Source organism: Hypanus sabinus, chromosome 4 (assembly GCF_030144855.1).
Source record: "Hypanus sabinus isolate sHypSab1 chromosome 4, sHypSab1.hap1, whole genome shotgun sequence".
In the NCBI taxonomy this organism is placed as follows: domain Eukaryota; kingdom Metazoa; phylum Chordata; class Chondrichthyes; order Myliobatiformes; family Dasyatidae; genus Hypanus; species Hypanus sabinus.
This window is the reverse complement of record NC_082709.1, coordinates 56,743,766-56,769,865: the sequence shown is the minus strand read 5'-3', so window position 1 is coordinate 56,769,865 and position 26,100 is coordinate 56,743,766. Positions and strand designations below refer to the sequence as shown.

Genomic DNA, 26,100 nt, shown 5'->3' with positions numbered 1-26,100 from the left:
GGCCGGGCCCGCTTCAAACTCGCGCGCTGCGCTCGCCGATTGGACCAAACCACTGTCCATCACACGCCCTTCTTCCGGCGAGGACGGGGCGGGAGGAGAGAGAGGGGGAGAGGGGATAGAGGGAGAGGGAGAGGGAGAGAGGGAGAGGGAGAGGGAGAGAGAGGGAGGGAGAGAGAGAGGGAGAGGGGGAGGGAGAGAGAGAGGGAGAGGGGAGGGGAGGAGAGAGAGAGGGAGAGGGGAGGGGGAGGGAGAGAGGAGGAGAGGGGAGGGGAGGGAGAGAGAGGGGGGAGAGGGAGAGAGAGAGAGGGAGGGAGAGAGAGAGAGAGGGGGGGAGGGAGAGAGAGAGAGAGGGGGGGAGGGAGAGAGAGAGAGGGGGAGGGAGAGAGAGAGAGGGGGGGAGGGAGAGAGAGAGAGGGGGGGAGGAGAGAGAGAGAGGGGGGGAGGGAGAGAGAGAGAGGGGGGGAGGGAGAGAGAGAGAGGGGGGGAGGGAGAGAGAGAGAGGGGGGGAGGGAGAGAGAGAGAGGGGGGGGAGGGAGAGAGAGGGGGGGAGGGAGAGAGAGGGGGGGAGGGAGAGAGAGGGAGGGGAGAGAGAGAGGGAGGGGAGAGAGAGAGAGAGGGGAGGAGAGAGAGAGAGGGGAGAGAGAGAGAGAGGGAGAGAGAGAGGGGAGAGAGGGAGAGAGAGAGGGGAGGGAGGGGGAGAGGGAGGGGAGGGGGAGAGAGGGGAGGGGAGAGAGAGAGCAATTTCAGAGCTCGCACAGGTTTGGCATTGGGCGGTGATGGTTAATCAGCCTGAAAATTTCTGTGGGCCACCTTTCATTTCCTAGCTCTCCCGAAACCCTGTCCCTCTCCTCATCCGCTCGGTCTCTCTCAGGCGTCCTGGGCCTATACTGGCTCCTGGAAGATCAAAATTTTAATTTTAAAGCGGGCCTCGCCCCTTCGTATTCTACACGCTGCTTTAGAACCATGAAATCTAAAGATAAATCAGCGCTCCAATAGTGGCTTTTTGCCCATCCTTGATTTTTTGATTGTCCACTGTATTTTGAATTAATCTACAACGCCAAATTAATCTACCACAGTAGCATAGCGTGGAGTTCAGAGTTAATTTCCAACGTCATCTTTAAGGAGTCTACAGCTCCCCTAGGAGAATATTTAAAGTATTCTTCCTTGGCCATTTTTTCCCACAACTGTCCTAGTATCTATCAGTGTGGTATTTCTTCCACTGACAATAAGGATGTGTGCTTAGCCCACTGCTCAACTCTCTGCACTCAATACTGCGTGGCAAGGCACAGCTTAAACGCCTGCTATAAATTTGCCAGTGACACTGCTGGTTTGACAGAATCTCAGATGGTGATGTAAAGGTGTGGCAGGAACTAGATAGATCAGCTGGTTGAGTGGTGTGGCAACAACAACCTTGCACAGCAAGATGAAGGAATTTGATTATGGACGTCAGGAGAACACACTCCAGTCATTGAATGTACAACAATTCAGCATACAGGGCCTTCGGCCCATAATGCTGTGTCGATCTAACTTACTCTGAGATCAATCCAACTCCTCCTTCCCACATGGTCCTCCATTTTTCTTTCATCCGTGTGCCTTTCTAAGAGTCCCATTAAATGCCCCAAATGTATTTGCCTCTACCACTACACCTGGCAGTGGAACAGCTGAAAGTTCTTGGGCATCAACATCTCAGAAGATCTATCCTGGGCCCAACATATTGATACAATGATGAAGAAGACACACCAGCAGCTATAGTTCATTAGGAGTCTGAGGACGTTTGGTTTGTCACCAAAAACTTGAGGAAATTTTGACACATGTACAATGGAGAACCTTCTGACTGGTTGCATCTTCGGCTTGATATGGAGGGTCTAATGCACAGGATTGTAAGAGGCTGCAATATGTTGTAGACTCATCCTTCTCCATCGTGAGCACAAGCCTCCTCACCACTGAGGATATCTTCACAAGGCAGTGCCTCAAGAAGGTGACATCCATTATGAAGGGCACTCACCATCTGATTACTATCATTAGGGGGGGAGGTAGAGGAAGCTGAAGATGCCCACTCAATGTTTTAGGAACAGCTTCTCCTCTGCATCAAAGTCCTAAAACTGTCCATGAATACCATTCTCACTACTCTTGCTCAATATTTCTATCAATTTATTATAATTGAAAGTAATTTTAAGTCTTGCACTGTACTACTGCCACAAAACAACGAATTTCACATGTTAATGATAATAAATCCAATTCTGAATAAACAATCCTTGGGCTATTTTGGGTACTAAAAGTGGAATGTAAACACAGAATGGAGATTTGGCAACTAATTAGCCTATACCCACATTTGTTATATTCCTTTATTTCTTTCAATCACTTGAATGCCTGTTCTTACTGGTTTGTTTCAATCATTGACTTTAGCAGTGCCTTGCAAAGCTTTGGAACACATGAACTCTAGACTCTGGGCAACCTTGGCCCGCTACAATTCACCTAATGCTGAAACATAACCCTCACCTCTGGAGCTTCTGGGTAATAAAGAAACCCACATCAATAAACTCCTGTTTATCGACTGTAGCTCTGCTCTCAGTACCATAATTCCAAATAATTGCTAATTCCAGACAACCAGAAACTATCTGTTTTTTAAATCAGGACAGAGGAGGAAGTGAACTATAATTACTTAAGTGTTTAACTACTGAAATTACCACAATAGGAACAGCCCATAAAATTGAGGAAAGCGACATATGAGACTCTTAACTGTAAATTTCCCAGCATTCCAACAGATCATGTGACTATTTGGTCATAAGGTAGAATTTGATCACTCACAAAACTAAGACTTTTCAATTTTGTGCAGTAAATATATCAGTGGGCGACACCAGATTCATTTGTTCCAGGTGATTCTGATCAGTTGATTTATAGTTTCATCAGCACATCTGGCATTCTCAAATCATTAATCATCAAACACAATATGAAAATGCTCCAACTAACAATTTGAAATTATTAAATAAAGTGTAAGATAATTCTTTAACATCTGATAAGAGGAAAGAAGTTAATTAGACCGTAATCATTTTTCAGACTTCCTGTAAGTTGATGAAATGTCAAAGCTGCATTTATTGAAACATATTACAAGCAGAGTCCACTAAGTTATTGTGCGCACTCTGTTTTTGTTAAATCAAGTATCTAGAACAATAGATTTTCCTCTTTACTTTTTAAATTAATGAATTAAAAACTCCTATTACTTTAATTTTTGTAGCAAAGCAGAAAAATGCAGATGATGGAAATCTGAAATTAAAATTAAATGCTGGGGATATTCAGCAGGTCTGACAGCATCAAGACTGAACTGTGAACTGGTGGAGGGCTCTGGCAAAGAGCCTGGAAATCTTAACCCTGTTTCTCTCTACATATATGATATCTGATTTGCTGAATACCCCTGTAGTTAGTAACTAAACATTTTATATATATATATATATATATATATATATATATATATATATATATATATATTTACCATGTATATACAGTATATATTTATCATATAAATATGGACCAATCTGTATACTGCTACATAAATTAGACAAATTACTTCTTATCCTGCAGTTTTTGATGATTTATAAACAAAATGTAAAATCAAACTATTTTTATTGAAATACATTTAGTCTGAATCTAGATAGATACTTTATTGATCCCAAAGGAAATTAGAGTCGCAGTAGCATTACAAGTGCACAGATATAAATATTAGAAGAGAAGTAGACTGAATAAAAAAAAAGTTACCACAAACAGTCTAACAGGAGGGGCTCATTTGAATTATGACAGAGGGCTGTGGGTACATAATTTTATGTAAAGTTTGTAAGTTACTGAGAATATTTTTGATTGGTTCCTGCAAAATTTTGTACTGAAAGTTGTTTGAATAAATATATTGTTCTCTGCATATATTACAGCCATATTATCAAATCTTCATTTCCTTTCGAGTCAATCTAAGAGGCAGCAATAAGCAGTAAACATTGGAAGTGGCTGTTAGTAGTTGTTAGTGAAGAGTAGTTGTCTAAGGCACAGTCTACATTTTGGAATTTAGAAGGGCATATGTAAAGGGTGATAGAATAATCAGAGAACTTTAATATAAATATAACTAGGCAGACTACATTAGTAGCAATAATGTGGAAAATAAATTCTTGAAATGTTTATAAGCTGGTTCGTTAAGATTTAGGGAACACAACATTTTAAATCTATTATTGTGCAATGAAGAAGTGTTTATTAATGATCATCTTGTAAAGGGACCTGAAGGAAAGAGCAACCTTAAAATGTTAAAATTTTATGTTAAATTTTAAAGCAGTGGACAGTTCTTCAATCAAAAACCATGGTTTCAATATAAACAAAGGAAACCAAAGATATGAGCTACAGTACCAGGCATGGAAGCTATTTTAAAGAGCAAGACTGGGGCAGGCCATTGTTATCATTAAAAGAAGTAATATATTAATTGCAATAAATGTGTATTCCCCTTAAGGTGCAAACTTAACAGGATATTGTGACCAATCATAGATTATAGAATTTAAATATATTAAATGCAAGGATAAGTTAATTTTGCTGTAAGATTGAGAATTATGAGTATTTATTTTTAGAGTGAGATTAGTTTATTCTTAGCAAAGATCTCTTCACCTCATTATGGTTTGTCAGCTAGTCAGCATGGCATTTGCGTGTAAGATCATGTTTGACAAATTTTTTGGAGATTTCTGAAGAGGTATCTAAAAGAGATGAAGGTAGGGCAGTGAATGTTGTCTATATGGACTTTATGGCCTTTCACAAGATCCTGTGTGGCATGCTGATCTGGAAGGTTATGTTGCATGAGATTCAGAAGAAAGTAGTGAGATGGATTCAGAATTGGCTCGAAGATAGGAAGCAGAGGCTAGTGGGGTGGTCCAGGGATCAGTGATGAGACTCTATTGTTCATTATGTAAGTAAATGATTTAGATTTGAATGTTCATAGCATGGTTAGCAAGTTTAGTAATGTCGTCAGACTGGTTACATTGACTTGCAAAGAGATCTTGATCAGTTAGGACAAAGGTTCCCAATCTGGTTAATGATAAGAGTCCATGGCATAAAAAGGTTGGGAAACCCTGAGCCAGGGAGTTAGCCAGGGAATGGCAAATGGATTTCAGCTTAGATAAGTGTGAGCTGACTCACCTTGAATGTTCAAACCTGTGTAGGACTTGTAGAGGGCACCGATAAGTGTTGTGGAGCAGAGGGACTTGAGAGTACAAGAGCACAGTTGTGCAAATAGACAGGATGGTGAAGAAGGAATTTCGGAAATTGGAATTAATCAGCCAGGACATCCAATTTAGGAGTATAAACATCAAGTATAGTGTAAGTTATTGGTGAGGCAGCATGCAAGAGTATTGTGCATGGTTCTGGTCACCCAGTTTCAGGAAAGACATTGTCAAACTGGAGAGGGTGTAGCAGGGATTTATAAGGACGCTGCCTGGACTAGATAATCTATTTTACAAGGAAATGTTGGCCATGCTGAATCTTTATTCCTTGGAGCACAGTAAGATGAGGGGTGATCTCAGTAATTTACAAAATCATGATGATTATGAATCAGGTGGATACTCATAGTATTTTAGTGGCTTGGCTGTCTCATTTTTTTCCACAACAGTTTATCACCCCTTTGAACTTGGAGCTCTCTATTCACTATGAACCAGCACAAAACCTGCAAAAAAGGGCAGTACTTGCAACAAGGGTAATACTGTTACAGTGTGGTTAACTGATACATATGTACCGGGAGGTAAATACCAGCTTTCTAACACCTCATTTCTCCTTCAGGACCATAAATCTACCAATGAATATCAGATCCTTGCTGCCAAGTTCTATTTTGTGCTTTCTTTTTATACATTGTCTATCTTTGACTTTTCCTTTTCTTGATTTCCCCACCTTGAAGGATAAGTGGGTCATCAATATCCAGGTACTTCAGCTCCACAGCTACACCCTTCCACTCTGCATCCTGAAATGACTTCACTCCATTCTTGTGTTTTTTCCCCAGGTTTGTTGTATCTGTTCTGATGAAAACAACTGCAACACCTTACTTGCCACAGACCTCCATTTATCCACAACTGATGTTTTTCCTCAACTGTATCCTACAGGGTTCGCAACCATGCCTTCGCTATTTCCAACTTGTGCTCTCATCCACTCTGTTTAATCCTTGTTCTCACACTTGCATTCAATCAAATATCCAATGTAATTCACAATAACATTAATGTAATGCCACACCTGATATGCATTGCCCTCCTGTTTGGGCATTCAAAAGGAGATACTTCCTCCTCAAAAATCTGCTTCATACTCTCCTTCTCTTGGCACCTTCTTAATCAGCATCTGCCCCTTTATAAGTCTTTTCCTTCCACCAAACATCGATCTAAACAGTTAAAGAGGTGTATTTTTACCCCCAAATTTAAATAATTGCATTGCGTGCTCATGATGTAGAATTCACTACATTGAAATAAAAGCAAACAGTCATTGACTAGTGTTTACACGAGTTCATAAGGGCGATTCTGAGCTCCCAGAATATGTGATCTGTAGCAAGTAAATTGCTGCAGTTTAAATCTCATTCCTCCCTCTGCCTTTAGTCTTTTACACCTTTTCAAAATGTTATCCAATCAATGCACATCGAGGCTTCCAGAATTACCATTGAATGCAATAGTTTCAGACTGTTACTTTCCAGTTGAACCTGAAATACTCACAAAATGCTGGTGGAACACAGCAGGCCAGGCAGCACCTATAGGAAGAAGCACTGTTGACATTTCGGGCCGAGACCCTTTGTCAGGAAAGATAGCAAGAGATTTGAAAGTCGGGGGGTGGGGGGTAAGGGGGGAAATGCGAAATAATAGGATTAGACTGGAGGGGGTGGGGTGAAGCTAAGAGCTGGAAAGGTGATTGACAGAAGAGATAGAGCTGGAGAAGGGAAAGGGCCATGGGACAGGAAGTCTAGGGAGAAAGAAAGAGGGAGGGATGCACCAGAGGGAGATGGAGACCAGTCAAAGAGTGATGGGGGGGGAGAGAGGGGAGAGAGGGGAGAGAGGGGAGAGAGGGGAGAGAGGGGAGAGAGGGGAGAGAGGGGAGAGGGGAGAGGGGAGAGGGAGGGAGAGGAGAGGGAGAGGGAGAGGGAGAGGGAGAGGGAGAGGGAGAGGGAGAGGGAGAGGGAGAGGGAGAGGGAGAGGGAGAGGGAGAGGGAGAGGGAGAGGGAGAGGGAGAGAGAGAGAGAGAGAGAGAGAGAGAGAGAGAGAGAGAGAAAGGAGGGGGGGGGGGTGAAATCCGTCGATAGTGCTTCTTCCTATAGATGCTGCCTGGCCTGCATTCCACCGGCATTTTGTGTGTGTTGCTTGAATTTCCCGCATCTGCAGATTTCCTCGTGTGAACCTGAAATACTAACACTTTCTGTTCTCAAAGTTGAAACCTGACATGCTTTGGTAGACCCAGTTTTTGTACTTCGTCATTTCTTGTCTGTTTTCGTTTGTTAACATCTATTTACATTCCCCCCCCTCCCCCGTAGGCAGATTACCCACAATTAACCCAGCTAGCATTGATCTCCCTCGGCCAGCACCTCCAACTCATCACGCACTCTCCTTTGATTACCACTACGACCGGAGGGTTTTCACCGTTATGCCTTCTGCAGCAACAGCCCACAGTATCTTTCACGAATAGAAGTACAGTAGTTTCCACAGCAAACTCGGTGCCACATACAACAAGCTCGGGTTAAACCTGCGCTGACAGGTCAGCCCTTGCTTCACAGGAACGGCGGTCACGTGGGTCGCCGACCGGTTGTTACGGCTGTTGCTAGGCAGGCGCATTCTGCGCCGTGACGGAGGCGGCACGATGCGCGGTGGTTGTTGGGTTGGAGTCGGTTTAAAGTGGGTTTGAGGGGGACTAGCTGGAGGTACTTGGCTTCGGGTCGGTCAGATTGGGCCTAGGCCATTTCCCCGTATCGGAGGAGCCTCCACATCGCGGAGTGAGCGCGGGAAGAGTTCGGCGAGCGGCCGAGGGAACGCCATGAGCTCCAACTTCGTGAAGCGCACTCAGGACTCGCTGGGGAAAGTGATCAAGAAGCCACCGCTGACCGAGAAGCTGCTCAGCAAGCCACCTTTCCGTTACCTGCACGACATCTTCACTGAGGTGAGTGGGGCTGTGTTGGGGAAGAAGGCAGGTGAATGGCCTCCGGGTCGGCAGTGCCTCCTCCACACCTAGCCTCTCTGGTTGCTATAGGGATACAGAGTGACGCTACTGGGCCATGTTGGGTAGGGCCTCTTGCGGCCAATGCCACTTTAAACCCGGTGCCAGTATCTGAACTTGAGGAACCATTAGCATCTCGTTACTGGGGAGGTTGCAGCGACTGAAACTAAACGCCGAGGACGTGACACTCACTCCTGAACACTGGGGAGCATAGGAAAGCAAGAGGAAACCCAAGGATGCGAGATTTTACAGATGTTGGGAAAATTAGGCCACTCGATCTATTGAGACTGCTTCGTCATTCTATCATAGTAGATTTATTCTCCCTCTCAACCAAATTCTCTTGCCTTCTCAATATTTTGATTCCCTAACTAATAATGAAATTATCACCTTTCGCTTTAAATATATCCAATGACTTGGCCTTCACAGATTCACCACCCTCTGGCTAAAGAATTTTTTTTTCTCTTTTGGATGTCTCTCGGTTCTGAGGTTGTGCCCTCTGGTCCAAGACTCCCCCACTATAGAAAACATCCTCACCGCATCCGCTCTCTTTGGGCCTTTCAATATTTGATAGGTTTCAGTGAGATCTCCCTTATTCTTCTGAACTCCAGTAAGCATAGGCCCAGTGGCATCAAGTGCATCTTGTACATTAACCCTTTCATTCTGGAATCATTCTCCTGAGTCTCCTCTGTATCCTGTCTAATGCTAGCACACCTTTTTCCTGTATAATGGGCCCAAAAACTGCTTGGAATATACCAAGTGCCATCTGACCAATGCCTTATAAAAACCCTAGCATGACACCTGCTTTTATATTCAAGTCCTCTTGAAATGAATGCTAACATTGCCTTCCCAAGTCCCTTTGCACCACTGAGTTTTGAATTTTCTCCCCATTCAGAAAATGGTCTACAGTTTTGTACCATCTACCAATGTGCATGATCGTACACTTCCTTACACTTTTTTCCACTCGCCATTTCTCCTAATCAGTTAAGGACCTTCTGCAGATTTTCTACTTCCTCAACACTACCTGCCCCTCTACCTATTTTTGTATTGTCCACAAGCTTGGCCCAATGCCATCAATTGTGTCCTCCAAATCATTGTCATTTAATGTGAAAAGAAGCAGTCTCTGCATCGACCCCTACAGAACACCACTAATCATTGGCAGCCAAGCTGAATAGGCCCCCTATATTCCCACTTTTTTGCTTCCTGCTGGTCAGAGCAGCACACAGAATGCTGGAGGTGTTCAGCAGGTCAGGCGGTATCTATTGAGTTGAATTTAATTGACTTTATTTCTTGCATCCTTCATGTACATGAGGAGTAAAAACCTTTACGTTATGTCTCCATCAATGATAGTAATTTATAATAAATAGAAAAGTCAGTGTAATATACAGTATACTCTTCGGTGTGAGTTCATCAGTTTGATAGCCTGGTGGAAGAAGCTGTCCCGGAGCCTGTTGGTCCTGGCTTTTATGCTGCAGTACTGTTTCCTGGATGGTACCAGATGGAATAGGTTGTGGTTGGGGTAACTCAGGTCCCTGATGATCCTTTAGCCCTTTTTTTCACACCTGTCTTTGTAAATGTCTTGAATCATGGGAAGTTCACAACTACAGGTGTGATGGTCTGTCTGCACCACTCTCTGCAGAGTCCTGTGATTATGGAAGGTACAGTTCCCATATCAGGCAGCGATGCAGCCAGTCAGGATGCTCTCAATTGTGCCCATGTAGAAAGTTGTTGGGATTTGGGAGCCCATACCAAACTTCCTCAACTGTCTGAAGTGAAAGAGGAGCTCTTGTGCCTTTTTTCACACATACAGCTGATGTGTACAGACCACGTGAGATCCTCGGTGATGTGGATGCTAAGGAACTTAAAGCTGTTTACCCTCTCAACCCCAGATCCATTGATGTCAATAGGGATTAGCTGTCTCTATTCCTCCTGTAATCCACAACCAGCTGCTTTGTTTTTGTGACATTGAGGGAGAGGTTGTTTTCTTGACACGAATGTGTCAGATGATTTCTTCCCTGTAGACCACCTCGTTATTGTTTGAGATGAGGTCTATGGAATCTATGGAAGATGAGATCTATGGAAGGAAATGGATATTTGACATTTTGGGCCAAAACCCTTAATCAGGAGATGCCCAGAGAATGTGTTCTACCACTTAGTGAAACCATAGTGCATCAACTCTTCCCTGTTGCTCCCTTGCTATCTCCCATAACCTATGGTTTCTTTGTAAATCAAATCTATCAAATGATATTGAGTGCACAGTTCTCTGAGGTGCAGAATTCCAGCGATCCACCACCCTCTAGAGAAAGCAAATTCCTCATCTGCCTGAATTGAGTGATTCTGTATTATAATCTCTTCTCCTCCTCCCTCGAGGTTCTAAGTAACCCCCACTAAGGGAAATCCCCTCTTGGTAAAGCTCTGCAAGAACCTTGCCTTTTTATAATTTTTAAAAATTGCGATGAGTAATATACTCAAAGTTCAAAGTAAATTTATTGTTGAAGTACATTTGTATCACCATATGCTACCCTGTGATTCCCTTTCTTGTGGATATGCACAGCAAATACAAAGAAACACAATAGAATCAACAAAAAACACAAGATGGACAAACAAACAACAGGCTGCAAATACAAAAAAAAATAAACATACAATAAATATCAGGAACATGAGATGAAGAGTTCTTGAAAGTGAGTCCATAGGTTATGGGAACAGTTCAGTGACGAGGCAAGTCTAGTTAAAGAGCCTGATGGTTGAGAGGTAATTACTAAGTTCAGAAACAGTCCCACAGCCCTGGCAGCAACGAGAAGAGACTGGTGGCCTGGTTAGTGGAGGTCCTTGATTTTTTTTTGGGATAGTGCTTTGTGTAGATGTGCTCAGTGGGCTTACCCATGATGGACTGGGCTGTATCCACTACATTTTGTAGGATTTTCTGTTCAAGGGCATTGGTTTCCAGACCAGGCTGTGATACAGACAGACAGTATACTGTCCACCACACATCTATAGAAGTTTGTCAAAGTTTTAGATGACATCCTGTATCTTTACATACTTCTAAGAAAGTAAAAGTGCCGCTATGCCTATTTTGTAATGGTACTTTCATGCAGGACCCAGGACAGATTCTCTGAAATGATAAAGCCAGGGAATTTAAAATTGCTGACCCTCTCCACCTCTGATTCCTAGATGAGGACTGGCTCATGGACCTTGAATTTCTACCTCCTGTAGTCAATAATCAGCTGCTTCATTCCTGGAATCAACAGCATCAGTGAAGAGAGAAAGGAGTGTTAACATTTTAGTTTGATCTTTCTCTAGCATTATGAAACTTAAGAAATCAAATGTTTTAAGATGCAGAGAAGGGATGGGACGGAGAGAATTGTGTGTTCAGACGGAGACCAAGAAACGCTGTTGGTTAAAGGAAGGTGGTAACGGATGTAAATAGAAGAATAAGGATAAATGCTGGAACTGAAATACAAAACACTGTTGGCATTAGTTATCTAAGAGAAGAGAATGCTAGCAGTATTGGGTGGGCTGGGGAGCTTCTGTGCAGAAAGAGAAGAGTTAAACCCACTGGTTAAACTTTTGCTAAAACTGCCCACTTTCGGAGCAAACCAGAAAAGATGGTTTCTGAAATTAAATTTGTTGAATGCAGGTCAGTTTATCATGCCTAGCTGCAAAATAAAGTGCTGATAAATAAACTCTTCTTGGGCTTCCAGACAGTTCTGATATCAATTTCAACCATCTTTTTGATGACAAACTCTGCCATCTTCATCAAGGATGATGCCTGGGCATGTCTTGTCCAATGGTATAATACCCCTGTAGTCCATTCTTCCTGATTGGTTAGTCATCATTCAATCAAGAGAGATGGATGATGGGAGTATAAATATTATCAGACTAGACCAGACATCATCTCTGATTAAGATGGCAGAGTTTGTCATTGAAACGAGACAGCGCTCGATCCTTTTCATAGTGCGGATTGAAATTGTAGTTCAAGAGACCAAGCACAGTTAGTGGATTAAGGTGACAGGCAACTTGATGCACAGTGTCTCTAAGTCTAAATGGAGATGTTCTGCAAAGCATCTTTGAAGGGAGATGCTCTTCAATGCAGAACAATTCTGGTGATGAGCATCAGATATGCTAAGTTGTTAGAAGTGAATGGCTACTTTACTGGAAGGGAATGTGGACAAGGAAGAGGCAAAGGGACAGGTATTGCCTTTCCTGCAGTTGTATGGCAAACTGCTGTGAAGGCAGCTGGGTTTTGGTGGCTTTGGAAGAATGAAGCAGAATTGTGGAGAGAAAAGCCCTCCACAACTCTCCATTCAAAATAAAGGAAGTGGAATCAAAGAGGGGTTTGGTGGAGGGATCATGTTGAAGTGCTTAAATGAGGATGAGGTTTTGAGTATGGGGGCTGGTGGGATGGAAAGTTGAGGATAATGGGAATACAATTCTTGCCCTGGGTAGGAAAAGAGGGGGTGACCGCAGGCATTTTGGAAATGAGCAGAACACCATTGACTTTGGTAGGGAAGGCAAGGGTAATGAAATAGGAACGAAGTGTTGGTGTGCAATGTTGTCTGGAAGAGATATGCTAAATCTCCAGAGCATCTCCAGCTTTCTGTTACATTTCACACTTCCAGTAACTCTGTGTCTTAAAGTTCTAGGATTGTTTTTTTTCACTGCCCTCTGTTTCTGTTCTTGTTCATCTTCTGTTTATGACCTCCAGGTAGGGCAATGATGATAAACAAGCTCTCTGTACCCTCTCAGCTGATACCATGATCAATTGCACCTTTTGTGTCATTGTTTATTTGTTTCCATCCTATCTCAGACATTTTCTTGGTGCCCTCCACCATTCTATTTTTCTCTGCATCTCTAAAACATGTTCAAATCCCAAATTTTCCTAGCTCTGGAAGATAAATCAACCTATAATGTAATTGTTTCTTTCTCTGCAGATGCTGCATGACTTATCAAGTGTGTCCAGCATTTTATTTTCATCAGAACTCATCAAGTTTGTTTGGGAGCAAAATGAGCTGCTGGAGGAACTCAGTGGGTCAAACAGCAATTGTGGTGGGAAGTGGATAGATAATGTTTCAGGTTGAGACCCTTTATCTGGACTGAAAGAGCAGAGGTGAGATGGCCAGAATAGAGGAGTGGGGGAAAAAGTGGGATGAGAGCTGGCAAGTGAAAGGTGGTCTTGGGGTGGAGAGGCTAATTACAAATGGAGTCAGGGAAAGGAAGAAGAGTAAAGACAGTGTTGTCCTCAGTATCACCTCCAAACCTCCATCAAAGTGCTTCAGATCATGGTGTGATAAGGAAAGTGCGAGAGTGAAACCAAATTGCTCTAGATTCCAGTATCAAGTTCAAGTTCAAATTTAGTCTTTCAGCCATGTACAAATACAGCAAACAAAATATTGTTCCTCTGGGGCCAAGGTGCAAAGCACAGTACCAACAGCACATAGCATATATAGTTAGGATAGCAGAAAAACAGAATCTCAAAAAAAGAAGAAAGATATAGTCAAAGTCCCTGAGTGGCATGGCCTGAATACTGATGATGCATGGGATGTTGCCTTGGTCCAGCTTGTTTTCCACTGAGCGAATGCTGGAGCTCAGCAATGAAGGGACGGCCCAGCCCCCAACCAAGTACAGATTCCAGTGTGCCCACAGAGGTCTCTGCTCATTCCTACCCTGCTTTGGCATTCCTCGACATGGTGGCATGAGAGTCTGATCCACACAACAACCAAGGCAAGGTAGTTTCCCTGCCGTCATTCTAACCATTAAACCAGTGAACCAGACTTGCATTATTCTACATTACCAATGTTTAACAGGGTCTTGTGATTACAATAATGATGTCCAAGACGATCATTTGCACCATTTGTTGGATCGCACACTGCCTCTGCCATCTCCTGTATTTGAAGTTTTGGCTGCGGTACTGTTTCAGGCTACCAGCTACTTATTGACATGGGCAATATCTAGTAAAACTTTGTAAAAACTAAACTGAGGTTTCTTTGTACAACAACAGAACTCAAGTGGAATTGTGTTCTTGGATATCCAAAGTCCTGAATGTGCATGGATTTAAATATTTGCTTCCTTTCAAGATCTGACATCTATTATTGGAAGTATACATTTTGTAATTTAATTTTATGATATTTCCTTGAATTTCTTAAGATATACTTAAAGTGGAATCTGCAGTGATGAATGCATACTGTCTAATTATAGTATTAACTCATCAGAAAACTGAAGGAATTCTAACCTGGACACACAAAATCTAGATATTATTCATTACAGGCTGATGAATGACTAGGTAATATTGGTACCATCAGAAACAAGCAAAAACTATTTAAAACAAGAATAAGTTTAACCGTTTATTTTTACTCAGTTACTCAGATCCATACCAGTAACCATAATATTAACTGGACCGGTCATAAAAATACAGTGGTTGATACAATGGGTTGGGTTCTCCTTAGACTTACTATTGTTCACAAGGATAAGTCAATAGTATGACAGAATACAACAGATGCCTCAATCAATGAGGCTCCAACACGAAGCTCAATTCCAACCAAGCCAAAGTACCCCTCTTGATTATGAGAACGTTTTCCACACCTGTGACTTGTAACACCAAGTTGAACAAAAGCAGCTGCATGAGATAACTGACTTGCATGTTCCCTTCCTATAAATGACTTGGAAATAATTGCTGTTCCTTCATCACTGGGTCTAAATCTTGGAATCCTTTACTCAATAATATTGGGATATCTTCATCAGAGACACATCTCAAGGACAATTAGAAATGGATATTAACTGTTGTCAGCAACCAACTTCCCAAATTGAAATCACTCAAGCAAACAAAAGTAACGAAACTCCCACAAGTATATAAGCCTTCATTTGCTATTCTGCCTCTGGTGGCATTCTTACTAAAGTCATAAAATTTGATGAGCTGTGTTGCAGCTTGCCTATTAGATAAGACCATTCATTCAGTCAAAATGCAACATTATAATCTCCTAGCCCAAACACTGCAGTATCCAATCTTATTCTCCAGCAGTTCCAATAGCTTTGCAGGTGCTTTCATATCACCTCTTTTTTTCTATTAGTTTTTTAATACATTTTCTACATTGCTACAGATAAAAAAAACCCAGATCAAAATGAAGAACATTAATACAGTGCAAAAATAAACATACAATAATAATATAACACAAAAAAAATAATTGAGAAAGCACCCAAACTGAAGATGTGTAAAATTAGTATCCTCCCCAAGCCCTGCAACAAAAAAGAACTCCAGACCAACCACAACACAATATAGAGAATATAAATCAGGATATTCAAACCCCCGAAACTCTAAATACACTTAGCAACAGAAGATATTAATGCCTACTACCAAAAAGAAGAAGCTGAAAGCAAGGGACCGAGGAGAAGAAGAAGAAGAAGAAAAAAAAACCTTAGTTAAGAGGAAGGTTATGAAAGTACTCAATAAAAGGTCCCCAGACCTTATGGAACTTTAAATCCGAATTCAGAACTGAATAATGAATTTTTTCAAGGTCTGAGCAGGACATAATATCATTAAGCCATTGAGCATGAGTGGGCGGGGCAACAAGGAGGATTAAACGTCTAGCCAGGAGAGAAGCAAAAGATAATATTTGACACTTAGTCGAACTCAGACGTAAATCTGTCTCACCCAAAAAACTGAACAGAGCAATTAAAGGGTTAGATTCTAGGTGGTGATTCAGAATATAAGATAACGTTATGGAGACATCTGTCCAAAATTTCTCCAAGCTAGGACAAAACCAGTACATATGAATGAGAGAGGCCTTGCCCCTTTTGCATTTATCACAAAGACTAATATTAGGGTAAAATCGAGATAGTTTAGATTTAGACATATGGGCTCGATGAACAATTTTAAACTGCAAAAGGCAATGGCGAGCACAAAGAGAGGTTGAATTAACCGATTTGAGAATCGAGTCCCAAGCCTCATCGGATAAGGAGATATTTAAATCATGCTCCCAAGCCATTCTAATTTTATCCACAGGGGCACGTCTTAAGGATGCTAATTTATCATATCACCTCTGATACATTTGGTTTTACTCCAAGTCAGACAGTGCAAATCCCGCTCCAGAGACCTGAGTATGGAGAAATTGTATGGGGGGGATATTGCAGCTATGACAGCATTTATAAAGATAAATAAATAAATTAATAAATACACAGTTGGGGAGAAAACAGTTGGAGATTCAGAAAGAGATCTTTCTTTTTTGAAGCTGTATTTTTTTCAATCCTATCAATGTTTGAATAAGATTTTTTTAGATGAAATTCTTGTGATGGTTCATTTTGGTGGTAATGATTCTGTCAGTTGAAGTTAGTGCTATCACAAAGATGATGTTAGACTAGGAATAAAATTGGAATGGCCAATTTTATTCAAGCAATACATGATTTGGGGGTAAAAAAGGAATCCATTTTATGGGGAAAAATCACACTAGAGATTTGAGAGGCATTAAGGAAAGGGATTATAAAAGTTCAAAATAAATGTATTCCTTCGAATGAAAGCTGTGACATCAGTCTTAAACCATATGGAATTTGAGGAGCATGCATCAAAGAACTGAGGCAAAATAAGTATCATGAGTACCAAGCCTAAAGCAGTTTTAAAAAATTTCTGACATGGAAAAAAATGCATGAGTGCATTGAAAAAGTAACAAGGAGGTGTAATGAGGGTACCAAATTTGATGAAGAGTTATGCTGAAAGTTCCCTGCAGTAAATTGGTCAACAAAAATAAAAGTCTAAGATCCAAGGGAAAAGGATCCATAACTGGTTCTGACAAAAAAAATTATCAATAGACATGTTGTCTGGAATACTGTTTAAGTTCCTTCAGGGTACATTATTAAGTTCTTTTCTGTTTCTGGTTCTAATGAGTTAAACTTTGGTGCAAAAGGCATGAATTTGTAGATGATACAAAAATTGGTGGTGTATTTGATAGTGTGGGATAAAAAATAGACTGTTTCAATGTATTGTTTTAGGCAGAAATGGCATGTGAAATCCAATCCAGGAAAGTGTAAGGAATGTTGAACAAGGCAAGAGGATCCATAATAAGTGAAAGGATAATGTAGCATAATTTGGGGATTTTTGAAATGCATGTCTACAAATCACTGAATATAAAAAGGAGATTTTTTCTTTATTAGCCATTGCATTGTATAAAATGAGCTGTGTTACATTCTAGCTAGGTCATAACTGGAATACAGAAAACAGTTACAGTCACATTATTGTCAGGGTGCAGAGGAAATTTATGAAGTGTTGCTAGAGCTAGTGAGTTTTACCAAAGAGGAAATCATGATTAGGTTGTATTTATTTTTCTCCAGAATGGAGGAGACTGAGAAATTAGTTGAATAAAAGCTTCTAGCTGCCATGATGCTGTAGATGGGAAGGATCTATTTCCTTTGGCAGAGACCAATAATTAGTGATATAAAGTTATTGTGGGAAGAATTAGAAGGAAGTTGAGGACCATTTCCCTCCTCCCCCCCCCCCCCCACAGTGAGAACTTGGAACAGGGTTCCAATACTGGGGTCCACAGACCCCTTGGTGAATGGTAAGGATTAATGGCATAAAAAGGTTGGGAATCCCTGCCTTGGCGATTTGAAACTAGCTGTTTGAAAGTGTGGTAGGCGCAGCTATAATCATGCTTAATTCTTGGTGTAGATTAAAGGTCACACCAAGAATTGAGAAGTGGAATAAGCCTGGATGGCTCTTTAATGGAAAGAATACATACAGCTCCATTTCCTTAAAATAAAACCAATGAAATTTATGTTTCTATTTGTAGATCTGCAGTGCAGTCTCTGCAACTGTGCAGCTTTTATACAATATCACCCAGAAAGTTCTGTTAAACATCTTACTTTGAAAGTTTCTAATGCTATCTAGTTGTCTAATGGTTAGCAGAATACACGTCCTTTTGGACAGGATAGAGGATGACTAGCTTCTGTACCAGTTCTGAGGAGAGAACTGTACCTTAATTCTTTGGCCATTCAATGGCCACTGCACACCAGCTACCAGAGTCTTGATTGGCTGAGTTCTTGGTCCAAAGATATAGGTTTGGAGACTAGTGTCTACTGCGCACATTCTCTAAGAAGACGCAGATGCATTCAGGACACAATCCCATGATCTAGCTCCAAGTATTTGATTTGCAGAATATTAGAAGTTATGTACTAAGTAATATCTAATAGAAAAGCAAATTATTTTATATGAAGTAATATTAAACTGTAGAGAAATCAATTTAAGAATTTTGGATAATAGAATTTATTGATGCTAGTAAAACATTTGAGAAATTATTGGTAATTGAATCTTTAAAAATATTAGCTTTTTTTTTAAAAAAAGCTTGCTACTTAGCAATCAAATTGTAAGACAAACATCTCTGCAATTACATTCAAATATTTTGGTTCTTTGCTCTGGCAAGAGGCAGAATCATTTTTTCAACCTAAATTTAGGCATGTGAAACACTTTCATCAAATTTCCTAATGTGAGGGCTTGATTGGAATGAACTTGTGCTGATCTGCCCAGCATGGAGCATGGGACTGGTTGACATATGCAAATGAAAACTTTACAACATGGTAGAGACCACAAGTGGACCAGAAAATCCCAAGTTATTTTAGTATAGTTGCTTAGTTAAGTTGTTACCAGGTTGTAAATATTTGTACACTTGAAATGCATAAACAATGATGTGTTGCATAGACGTACAATTTGTTTGCTCTTGTCACTATGGTACATGGAAATGAACACCACTGTGGAGTTTTCTTTTCTGTGGTGCAAACAGTTCAGATCCTTTTAATTTTGAATATTTATCAGAAATGGCAAAAATAATAATGTATTTTGTTTGCCATAAAGTGGTTTTGTGTACTTGGAGCTGTTGATTCAAAGTTGAAACTGTTTACTTTAGGAAACCTAATTTAAGAAAATAACATTTCTATTCATTAAAATAGGAAATGGCCAAATTGCAGAGGAAGTGGTTTAAAAAAAATGAAATTAAATCATTAGAAAGAGTTTGGAGGGTGTTGAATCATTGTGGTTAGAGCTAAGAAACTGCAAGGGTAAAAATATGCTGATGGGTGTTACATACAAACTCCCAAACATTAGTAAGGAAGTGATCTACAGATTACAACGGGAAATAGAAAACGCATGCCAAAAGGTCAATGTTACAATAGTTATGGGGGATTTCAATATGCCGGTGGATTCCAAGAGGGGGAGTTTCTAAAATTGCAAGATGGCATTTTAGAGCAGTTCATGGTTGAGCCCACAAGAGGATTGGCTATTCTAGTTTGGGTGTTGTGCAATGAACCAGAGTTGATTAGAGATCTTAAGGTAGAAGAACCCTTGAGGACGTGTGATTGAATTCACCCTAAAATCTGAGGAGAAGCTAAAGTCAGATGTATAAGTATTACAGAGAATTACAGAGGCATGAGAAAGGATTTAGCCAGAAATGATTGGAAAAGAACACTGGCGGGTATGACAGAGGAGCAATGGCTGGAATTTCTGGAAGCATTTTGGAAGGCACAGCATATATAAATCCTAAAGAGGAAGAAGTATTCTAAAGGCAAGATGCCACAACCATGGCTAATAAGGGAAGTCAAAGCCAAAGAAGGCATATAATAGAACTAAAATTAGTGGGAAATTATGGGAGTGGGAAGTTTTTAAATACCAACACAAAGGAATGAAAAAAGTCATTTAAAAAGGCAAAGATGGAATATGAAAGCTAGCCAATCCTAAAGAGGATGCCAAGAGTTTCTTTGCATACATAAAATAAAGGAGAATAAAGGAGAATGGATATTGGACAGCTGCAAAACAATGCTGGAGAGGTAGTAATGGGGGACAACAAAATGGTGGATGAACTAGGTAAGTATTTTACATTAGACTTCACTGTGGAAGACACTTTGTAGTATGATGGAAATTCCAGGAGTCGGGGATCATAAAGTATGTGAAATTACCATAACTAGAGAGAAGGTTCTTGGGAAACCGAAAGGTCTGAGGACAGATGAACCACCTGAGCAGATGGTGTACACCCCAGGGTTCTGAAAGAGGTGGCTAAAGAGATTGTGGAGGCATTAGTAATGATCTTTCAAGAATCCCTAGATTCTGGAATGGTTCCAGAAGACTGGAAAATTACAAATGTTACTCTACTCTTGAAGGGAGAGAGAAGAAAGGAAATTATAGGCCAACACGAGGAAATCTGCAGATGCTGGAAATTCAGGCAATACCCACAAAATGCTGGTGGAATGCTGCAGGCCAAGCAGAATCTATGGGAAGAAGTACAGTCCATGTTTTGAGCCGAGACCCTTTGTCAGGACTAATTGAACGAAGAGATAGTGTTATGAATGTACCACAGTGCAGGGTAGCCCCCTCCTTTGTGAGAATCACAAGATCACTATTGAATCCATTCAGGAGACCCAGGAAATGGGAGAGAGAGACATGCCAAATACCTCGTTCCACAGCGATGCAAAATAATGCGACATTGACCATTGTCTCCTGGAGACCACATTTGTGGATTGGGGACTATGCTACGTGCAAGCCCTCGGGCAAAGTGGGCTGGTTGAGAGAGAGATTGCATCATCCCAACCTGATTGACATCTGAGACCCCGTGAGGAAGTATAAAAGAGGGTCTGGGGGACACACCCCCTTCAAACGCACCAGAAGAAACACTAACGATCCCGTAGTAGCGGGAAGCCATTTGAAGGAAGTCACGTGCGTTCGATTCTGTTGCTGGAATCGGTGCCTAGAACCACGGAAACCAGCTTTTAGCCAACAACGGGGAAGCCCGCTCCCCTGATTCAACGGATTCGCTTCATAAAAGACCCGGGCAAGTTTCTTTTCTCACCAATCTCTCTCTCTCCAACAAGTGAAAACCCAGTGATTCCCCCCCCCCCCCCCCCCCCACCAAAAGGCTGAGGCCTGCAGGAACTGAGTGACTTGTATATTTCTATCGGACAATATATTATCCCCTAGACAAACGATCAAGCTGTTTCTTATTGATGGTTATTATTAGACCCGCGCTTTTAGATTGAGTAGTGATGACATATATTATCTGAATGTTTGTATTAATCTTATTTTTTGTGCCCCTTCGTAAATAAAGACTTTTAAAAATAGTACCATCAGACCTGAACAGACCTCTCTATCTTTGCTGGTAAGTGATCCAGTTACGGGATTTTGTAACATTTGGGGTTCTCGTCTCAGGATTTGACACCAAATTGGAGGGCCAGTGAATCGGGCTTGTAGGTACAAAAAAAAACTTGGATCTGGTTACGCGAGTAGCCAGACGGGAAACCAGCAAGATGGACGTGGGTGAATTTATAGAAAACCCGACTCTGGAGCTGGAGGTGGCCTCCAAATTGGACATGATAAAATTGGCGAAGGAGTTAAACCTCACAGGGGTGAGGTTGTCAATGAAAAAGCGGGAAGTGTGAAGGGCAATAACTCAGTATTATAATGAGAAGAATGTGTTTGCAGCTGAGGTATTGGAAAATATCCCTGAAAAGATACCAGCTAGTGGGGTGCTCAGTTAGAGTTGGAAAAATTAAGGTGGGAACATGAAATTAAGTTAAAACAGCTGGAAATAGAGAAGGAAAGCTCTTCAGCTAAAAGAGCTGGAAGCAGCTGAGAAGGAGAAGGAAAGGGCCGAGAAGGAGAGGAAACATGACTTGGAGATGGAGAAGTTAAGGCAAGAGCAACCAAAGTCAGGGTCAGACCGAGAGGAGCGGTTTGATGTCCAGTCGGGCGTTGAGGTTAGTACCCCCCTTCGAGGAGACGGATGTTGATAGTTATTTCTTGCTTTTTGAAAAGGTGGCAATGAATCAGAAGTGGCCCAGAGAGCACTGGGTGGCGTTGTTACAAAGTGTGTTAAGAGGGAAGGCCCAGTGGGCATATGCGGCGTTGTCCATGGAGGGGGAAGGGGCAGAGAAATATGACCAAGTCAAGGCGGCCATTCTCCGGGGTTACGAGCTAGTAGCTGAAGCATATAGGCAAAAGTTCAGAAATTTACGAAAAGGTGGAATCAGACGTATACCGAGTTTGCCTATGAGAAGAGTGTGCTCTTGGACCATTGGCGCACCGTGGAAAAAGTGGACGAGGATTAATGGGCATCTCAGGGAGTTACTTTTGATTGAGGAATTTAAAGGTTCTGTTTCAGAGGACATCCGGATGTATTTGAATGAGAAGCCAAATAAGTCCATTTCAGAATTTGCTAGGTTCGCGGATGAATATGCCCTAACCCACAAGACAAAGTTTTCCTCGAATAAAAGTTCCCAGAGAGACCGTGGGAACGATCGAGAAAGTCCGACGAGTGAGGCAGAGGTCCCACCGGGAGCTAGCAGTAAGGTTGAGGGGGAAAGGCAAGACGGCCAGAATTTTCCAGGTTTGACCTGTTTTAATTGTGGAAAGGGAGGGCATATTGCATCTCGATGCTTTTCTCCGAGGAAAGAGATAGGAAAAGGGAAAGCCGCAGTCCCTATCGGGTGGGCCGTGGTAATCAGTAAATCGACCAGAGAGCCCCGGGTAGACAGAGTACGAGAAGGGTCTGAGACTTGTCTGACACACGGAACCGTGTCTTTGAGGAAGGGGGAACCACCAATTCCCGTACGAATCTGGAGAGATATGGGGGCTGAGCTGTCGTTGATCAGCAGTAAGGTACTAGAATTTGGTTGAAAAACGGGCATGGTAAAGGTAGAGGGGATCAGCAAAACAATAGAAATGCTGGCCTTACATGAGGTCATTATGGATTGTGAGCTGGTGAATGGACCCGTTGAAATAGGGGTGCCATCAGAGTTCCCGAGAACTGACGCGGACGTCCTTCTCGGTAACAATTTAGCAGGTGGTAAGGTTTGGGCAGCCATGATGCCGACCGGCGAGTGCGGTGGCCCCGCCCCTAGAGTCCCAGATCTATCCCGCATGCACGGTCACTCACAGAAAGGCAGCTGAGAACGAGAGCAGTTTAAATCGGGCCAGTTTTGATTTGGCCGAGACGTTTCTACCGACCCTGTACCACGAGGGTTTAGAGGGGAGTAAAAACGAAGAGTAGTAAGGTGAAAGAGGATAAGGGAACAGAGGTAGATATGCCTTTAGCGAGGAGAAAGGTTTTAGAGGCAGAAGATAAAGATGAGGAACCGATAGAGCGGTTAAGAGGTCCAGAGGTGGACATGGATGATCTATCTGGTTTGGCAGAACTGTTTGAGGAAGTTGAACTTCTAAAGGTGTTCCCGATAATGAAGTGAGGGCAGCCCTAGATGAAAAGGGTGCCCTTACCTCGAAGAACTCTGCTGGGTCGGCAGATGAGGTTGTTTCAGCCCGCGGGGTTGAGTTTACTCCGGAAGTGAGTTGCCCAGAGAGTACCTGGGAGAAACGGGGGATCTTAGGATTTAAAAAGTGTACAGGTATTGAAAGCCTGAAGAGGCCAATGTCCCGTTTGAGCGTGTCCAAGATGGGGGATGCACGTGGTACTGAACCTAGTAACGGAGCTCAGAAGTCTGAGGTATTTGATTCAGTGGAACGGGGCGGCCGTCCTTGTGGATCAGATAGACTTGGTTCAGTGGAAAAAGGGTTAACCTTAGTAACTGTGGGAAGTGTGAGTTCCCAGGTGTTTGTGCTCGAAGGTGTGTTCAAAGTTAATGCAGAATTAAGAATGGGGAGATGAGGATTATTATTGAAGGAAACGGAAAGTCTGTAGTTCCCAAGTCGAATGGAAGAAATTTTAAACCTGGCAGATCGCTTACAGAGTGAGCCTGGAGATAGCGGGGGGGGGGGGGGGGCACTCTATTGTTATGCCAGGATGGGGTGTGTGGGGTGTGAAGAGGCTAAATTCGAAATGCTACTTGAACAAAGAGCTTGAATTAAAAACCAATAGCCTGAAGGGTCCTGACAAAATGGCTAACCACCTGGGTAAAATTAAAGAATTGGGTGGAAATGGTCTAAGTTTGGGACAGGGTGTTGATAAAATAACCCCAATGAACGAGGCGGGTGGGAGTTTACCACGCCAAATTACTCAAGTTCCCCACGGGGTGGGGGGGGGGACTCAACGGAAAAGAGGCGATGGTTAATGGGGATGCCATTTTAAACAGCAAAGCAGGTTGTACGGGATTACGCCAAAGCCTGTGAATAATAAAGGCAGCCCCTTGGAGACCTGCCGGTTAAGTAAAACGACCGAAACAATTAGTATTCGCATAAACTTTTGTAGATGCACATAAGCTAAGATCACACCTCCTTAGTTTTGTTGTTGAAGGAAAGAAATAAAAAAAAATAGGTGGTTATTAAATTTAAGTCTTTACAAGACTTTAGTACGGTACGCGAGGTTAAGATATTAAAGAAAGTGACACTGTAATCGTTAACTGTTTAGATACTGAATTGAATGTATAACTGTATTACTCTTAAAAAAAAAACAACAAACTTTTCTATTGTGTTAGATTCTAAAACCCTGTAAGATTCTGTACTACTTCGTTTTCACCGCTGGTGAAAACGCTTTGAAGAAAGGGGTGTTATGAATGTACCACAGCTCTGAGGGGCCGAAGGGTGCGGGGTAGCCCCCTCCTTTGTGAGAATTGCAAGATCACTATCGAGTCCATTCAGGGGACCCCAGGAAACGGGAGAGAGAGAGAGATGTGCCGAATACCTCGTTCCACCACGATGCAAAATAATGTGACATTGACCATTGTCTCCTGGAGACCACGTTTGTGGATTGGGGACTATGCTACGTGCAAGCCCTCGGGCAAAGTGGGCTGGTTGAGAGAGAGATTGCATCATCCCAACCTGATTGACATCTGAGACCCCGTGAGGAAGTATAAAAGAGGGTCTGGGGGACACACCCCCTTCAGACGCACCAGAAGAAACACTAACGATCCCGTAGTAGCGGGAAGCCATTTGAAGGAAGTCACGTGCGTTCGATTCTGTTGCTGGAATTGGTGACTGGAACCACAGAAACCAGCTTTTAGCTAACAATGGGGAAGCCCGCTCCCCTGATTCAATGGATTTGCTTCATAAAAGACCCGGGCAAGTTTCTTTTCTCATCAATCTCTCTCTCTCTCTCTCTCTCTCTCTCTCTCTCTCTCTCTCTCTCTCTCTCTCTCTCCCTCTCTCCCTCTCTCCCTCTCTCCCTCTCTCCCTCTCTCCCTCTCTCCCTCTCTCCCTCTCTCCCTCTCTCCCTCTCTCCCTCTCTCCCTCTCTCCCTCTCTCCCTCTCTCCCTCTCTCCCTCTCTCCCTCTCTCCCTCTCTCCCTCTCTCCCTCCCTCCCTCCCTCCCTCTCTCTCTCTCTCTCTCTCTCTCTCTCTCTCTCTCTCTCTCTCTCTCTCTCTCTCTCTCTCTCTCTCTCTCTCTCTCTCTCTCTCTCTCTCTCTCTCTCTCTCTCTCTCTCTCTCTCTCTCTCTCTCTCTCCCTCTCTCCCTCTCTCCCTCTCTCCCTCTCTCCCTCTCTCCCTCTCTCCCTCTCTCCCTCTCTCCCTCTCTCCCTCTCTCCCCTCTCTCCCTCTCTCCCTCTCTCCCTCTCTCCCTCTCTCCCTCTCTCCCTCTCTCCCTCTCTCCCTCTCTCCCTCTCTCCCTCTCTCCCTCTCTCCCTCTCTCCCTCTCTCCCTCTCTCCCTCTCTCCCTCCCTCCCTCCCTCCCTCCCTCCTCCCTCGCTCTCGCTCTCGGCTCTCGCTCTCTCTCTCTCTCTCTCGCTCTCCTCGTGAAAACCCAGCGCTCTCTCTCCCCCCCCCCCCCAAAAGGCTGAGGCCTGCACGTACTGAGTGACTTTTATATTTCCATCGGACAATATATTATCCCCTAGACAAACGATCGAGCTGTTTCATATTGATGGTTATTATTAGACCCACGCTTTTAGATTGAGTAGTGACGACATATATTATCTGAATGTTTGTATTAATCTTATTTTTGTGCCCCTTCATAAATAAAGACTTTTAAAAATAGTACCATCAGACCTCAACAGACCTCTCT

At 42.6% G+C, this 26,100-nt stretch overlaps 2 protein-coding genes across 8 annotated transcripts in view; one reads left to right on the top strand and one right to left on the bottom strand.

Moving 5' to 3' along the window:
• si:ch211-227n13.3 (uncharacterized) overlaps nucleotides 1-7,768 on the bottom strand; it is a 40,257-nt gene extending 32,489 nt beyond the window's left edge. For 2 of the 7 annotated variants that reach the window (XM_059967119.1, XM_059967126.1), the window contains exons 1-3: nucleotides 7,568-7,768; nucleotides 5,905-6,382; nucleotides 10-68 (exon numbers count right to left, since the gene is read on the bottom strand). In XM_059967119.1, coding sequence (XP_059823102.1) covers nucleotides 10-60 — 51 coding nt within the window. In that variant the 5' untranslated portion in view covers nucleotides 61-68; nucleotides 5,905-6,382; nucleotides 7,568-7,768. Of the gene's footprint in view, nucleotides 1-9; nucleotides 72-5,904; nucleotides 6,993-7,567 lie in introns of those variants that run through there. The other 5 variants (XM_059967121.1, XM_059967122.1, XM_059967120.1 and 2 more) reach the window with 5 other exon arrangements.
• Nucleotides 7,769-7,828: 60 nt separating this feature from the next.
• The window catches only part of traf3ip1 (TNF receptor-associated factor 3 interacting protein 1), a 138,352-nt gene continuing 120,080 nt past the window's right edge, over nucleotides 7,829-26,100 (top strand). Inside the window, exon 1 of the mRNA XM_059967118.1 lies at nucleotides 7,829-8,136. Coding sequence (XP_059823101.1) covers nucleotides 8,014-8,136 — 123 coding nt within the window. The 5' untranslated portion in view covers nucleotides 7,829-8,013. The remainder of the gene's footprint in view (nucleotides 8,137-26,100) is intronic.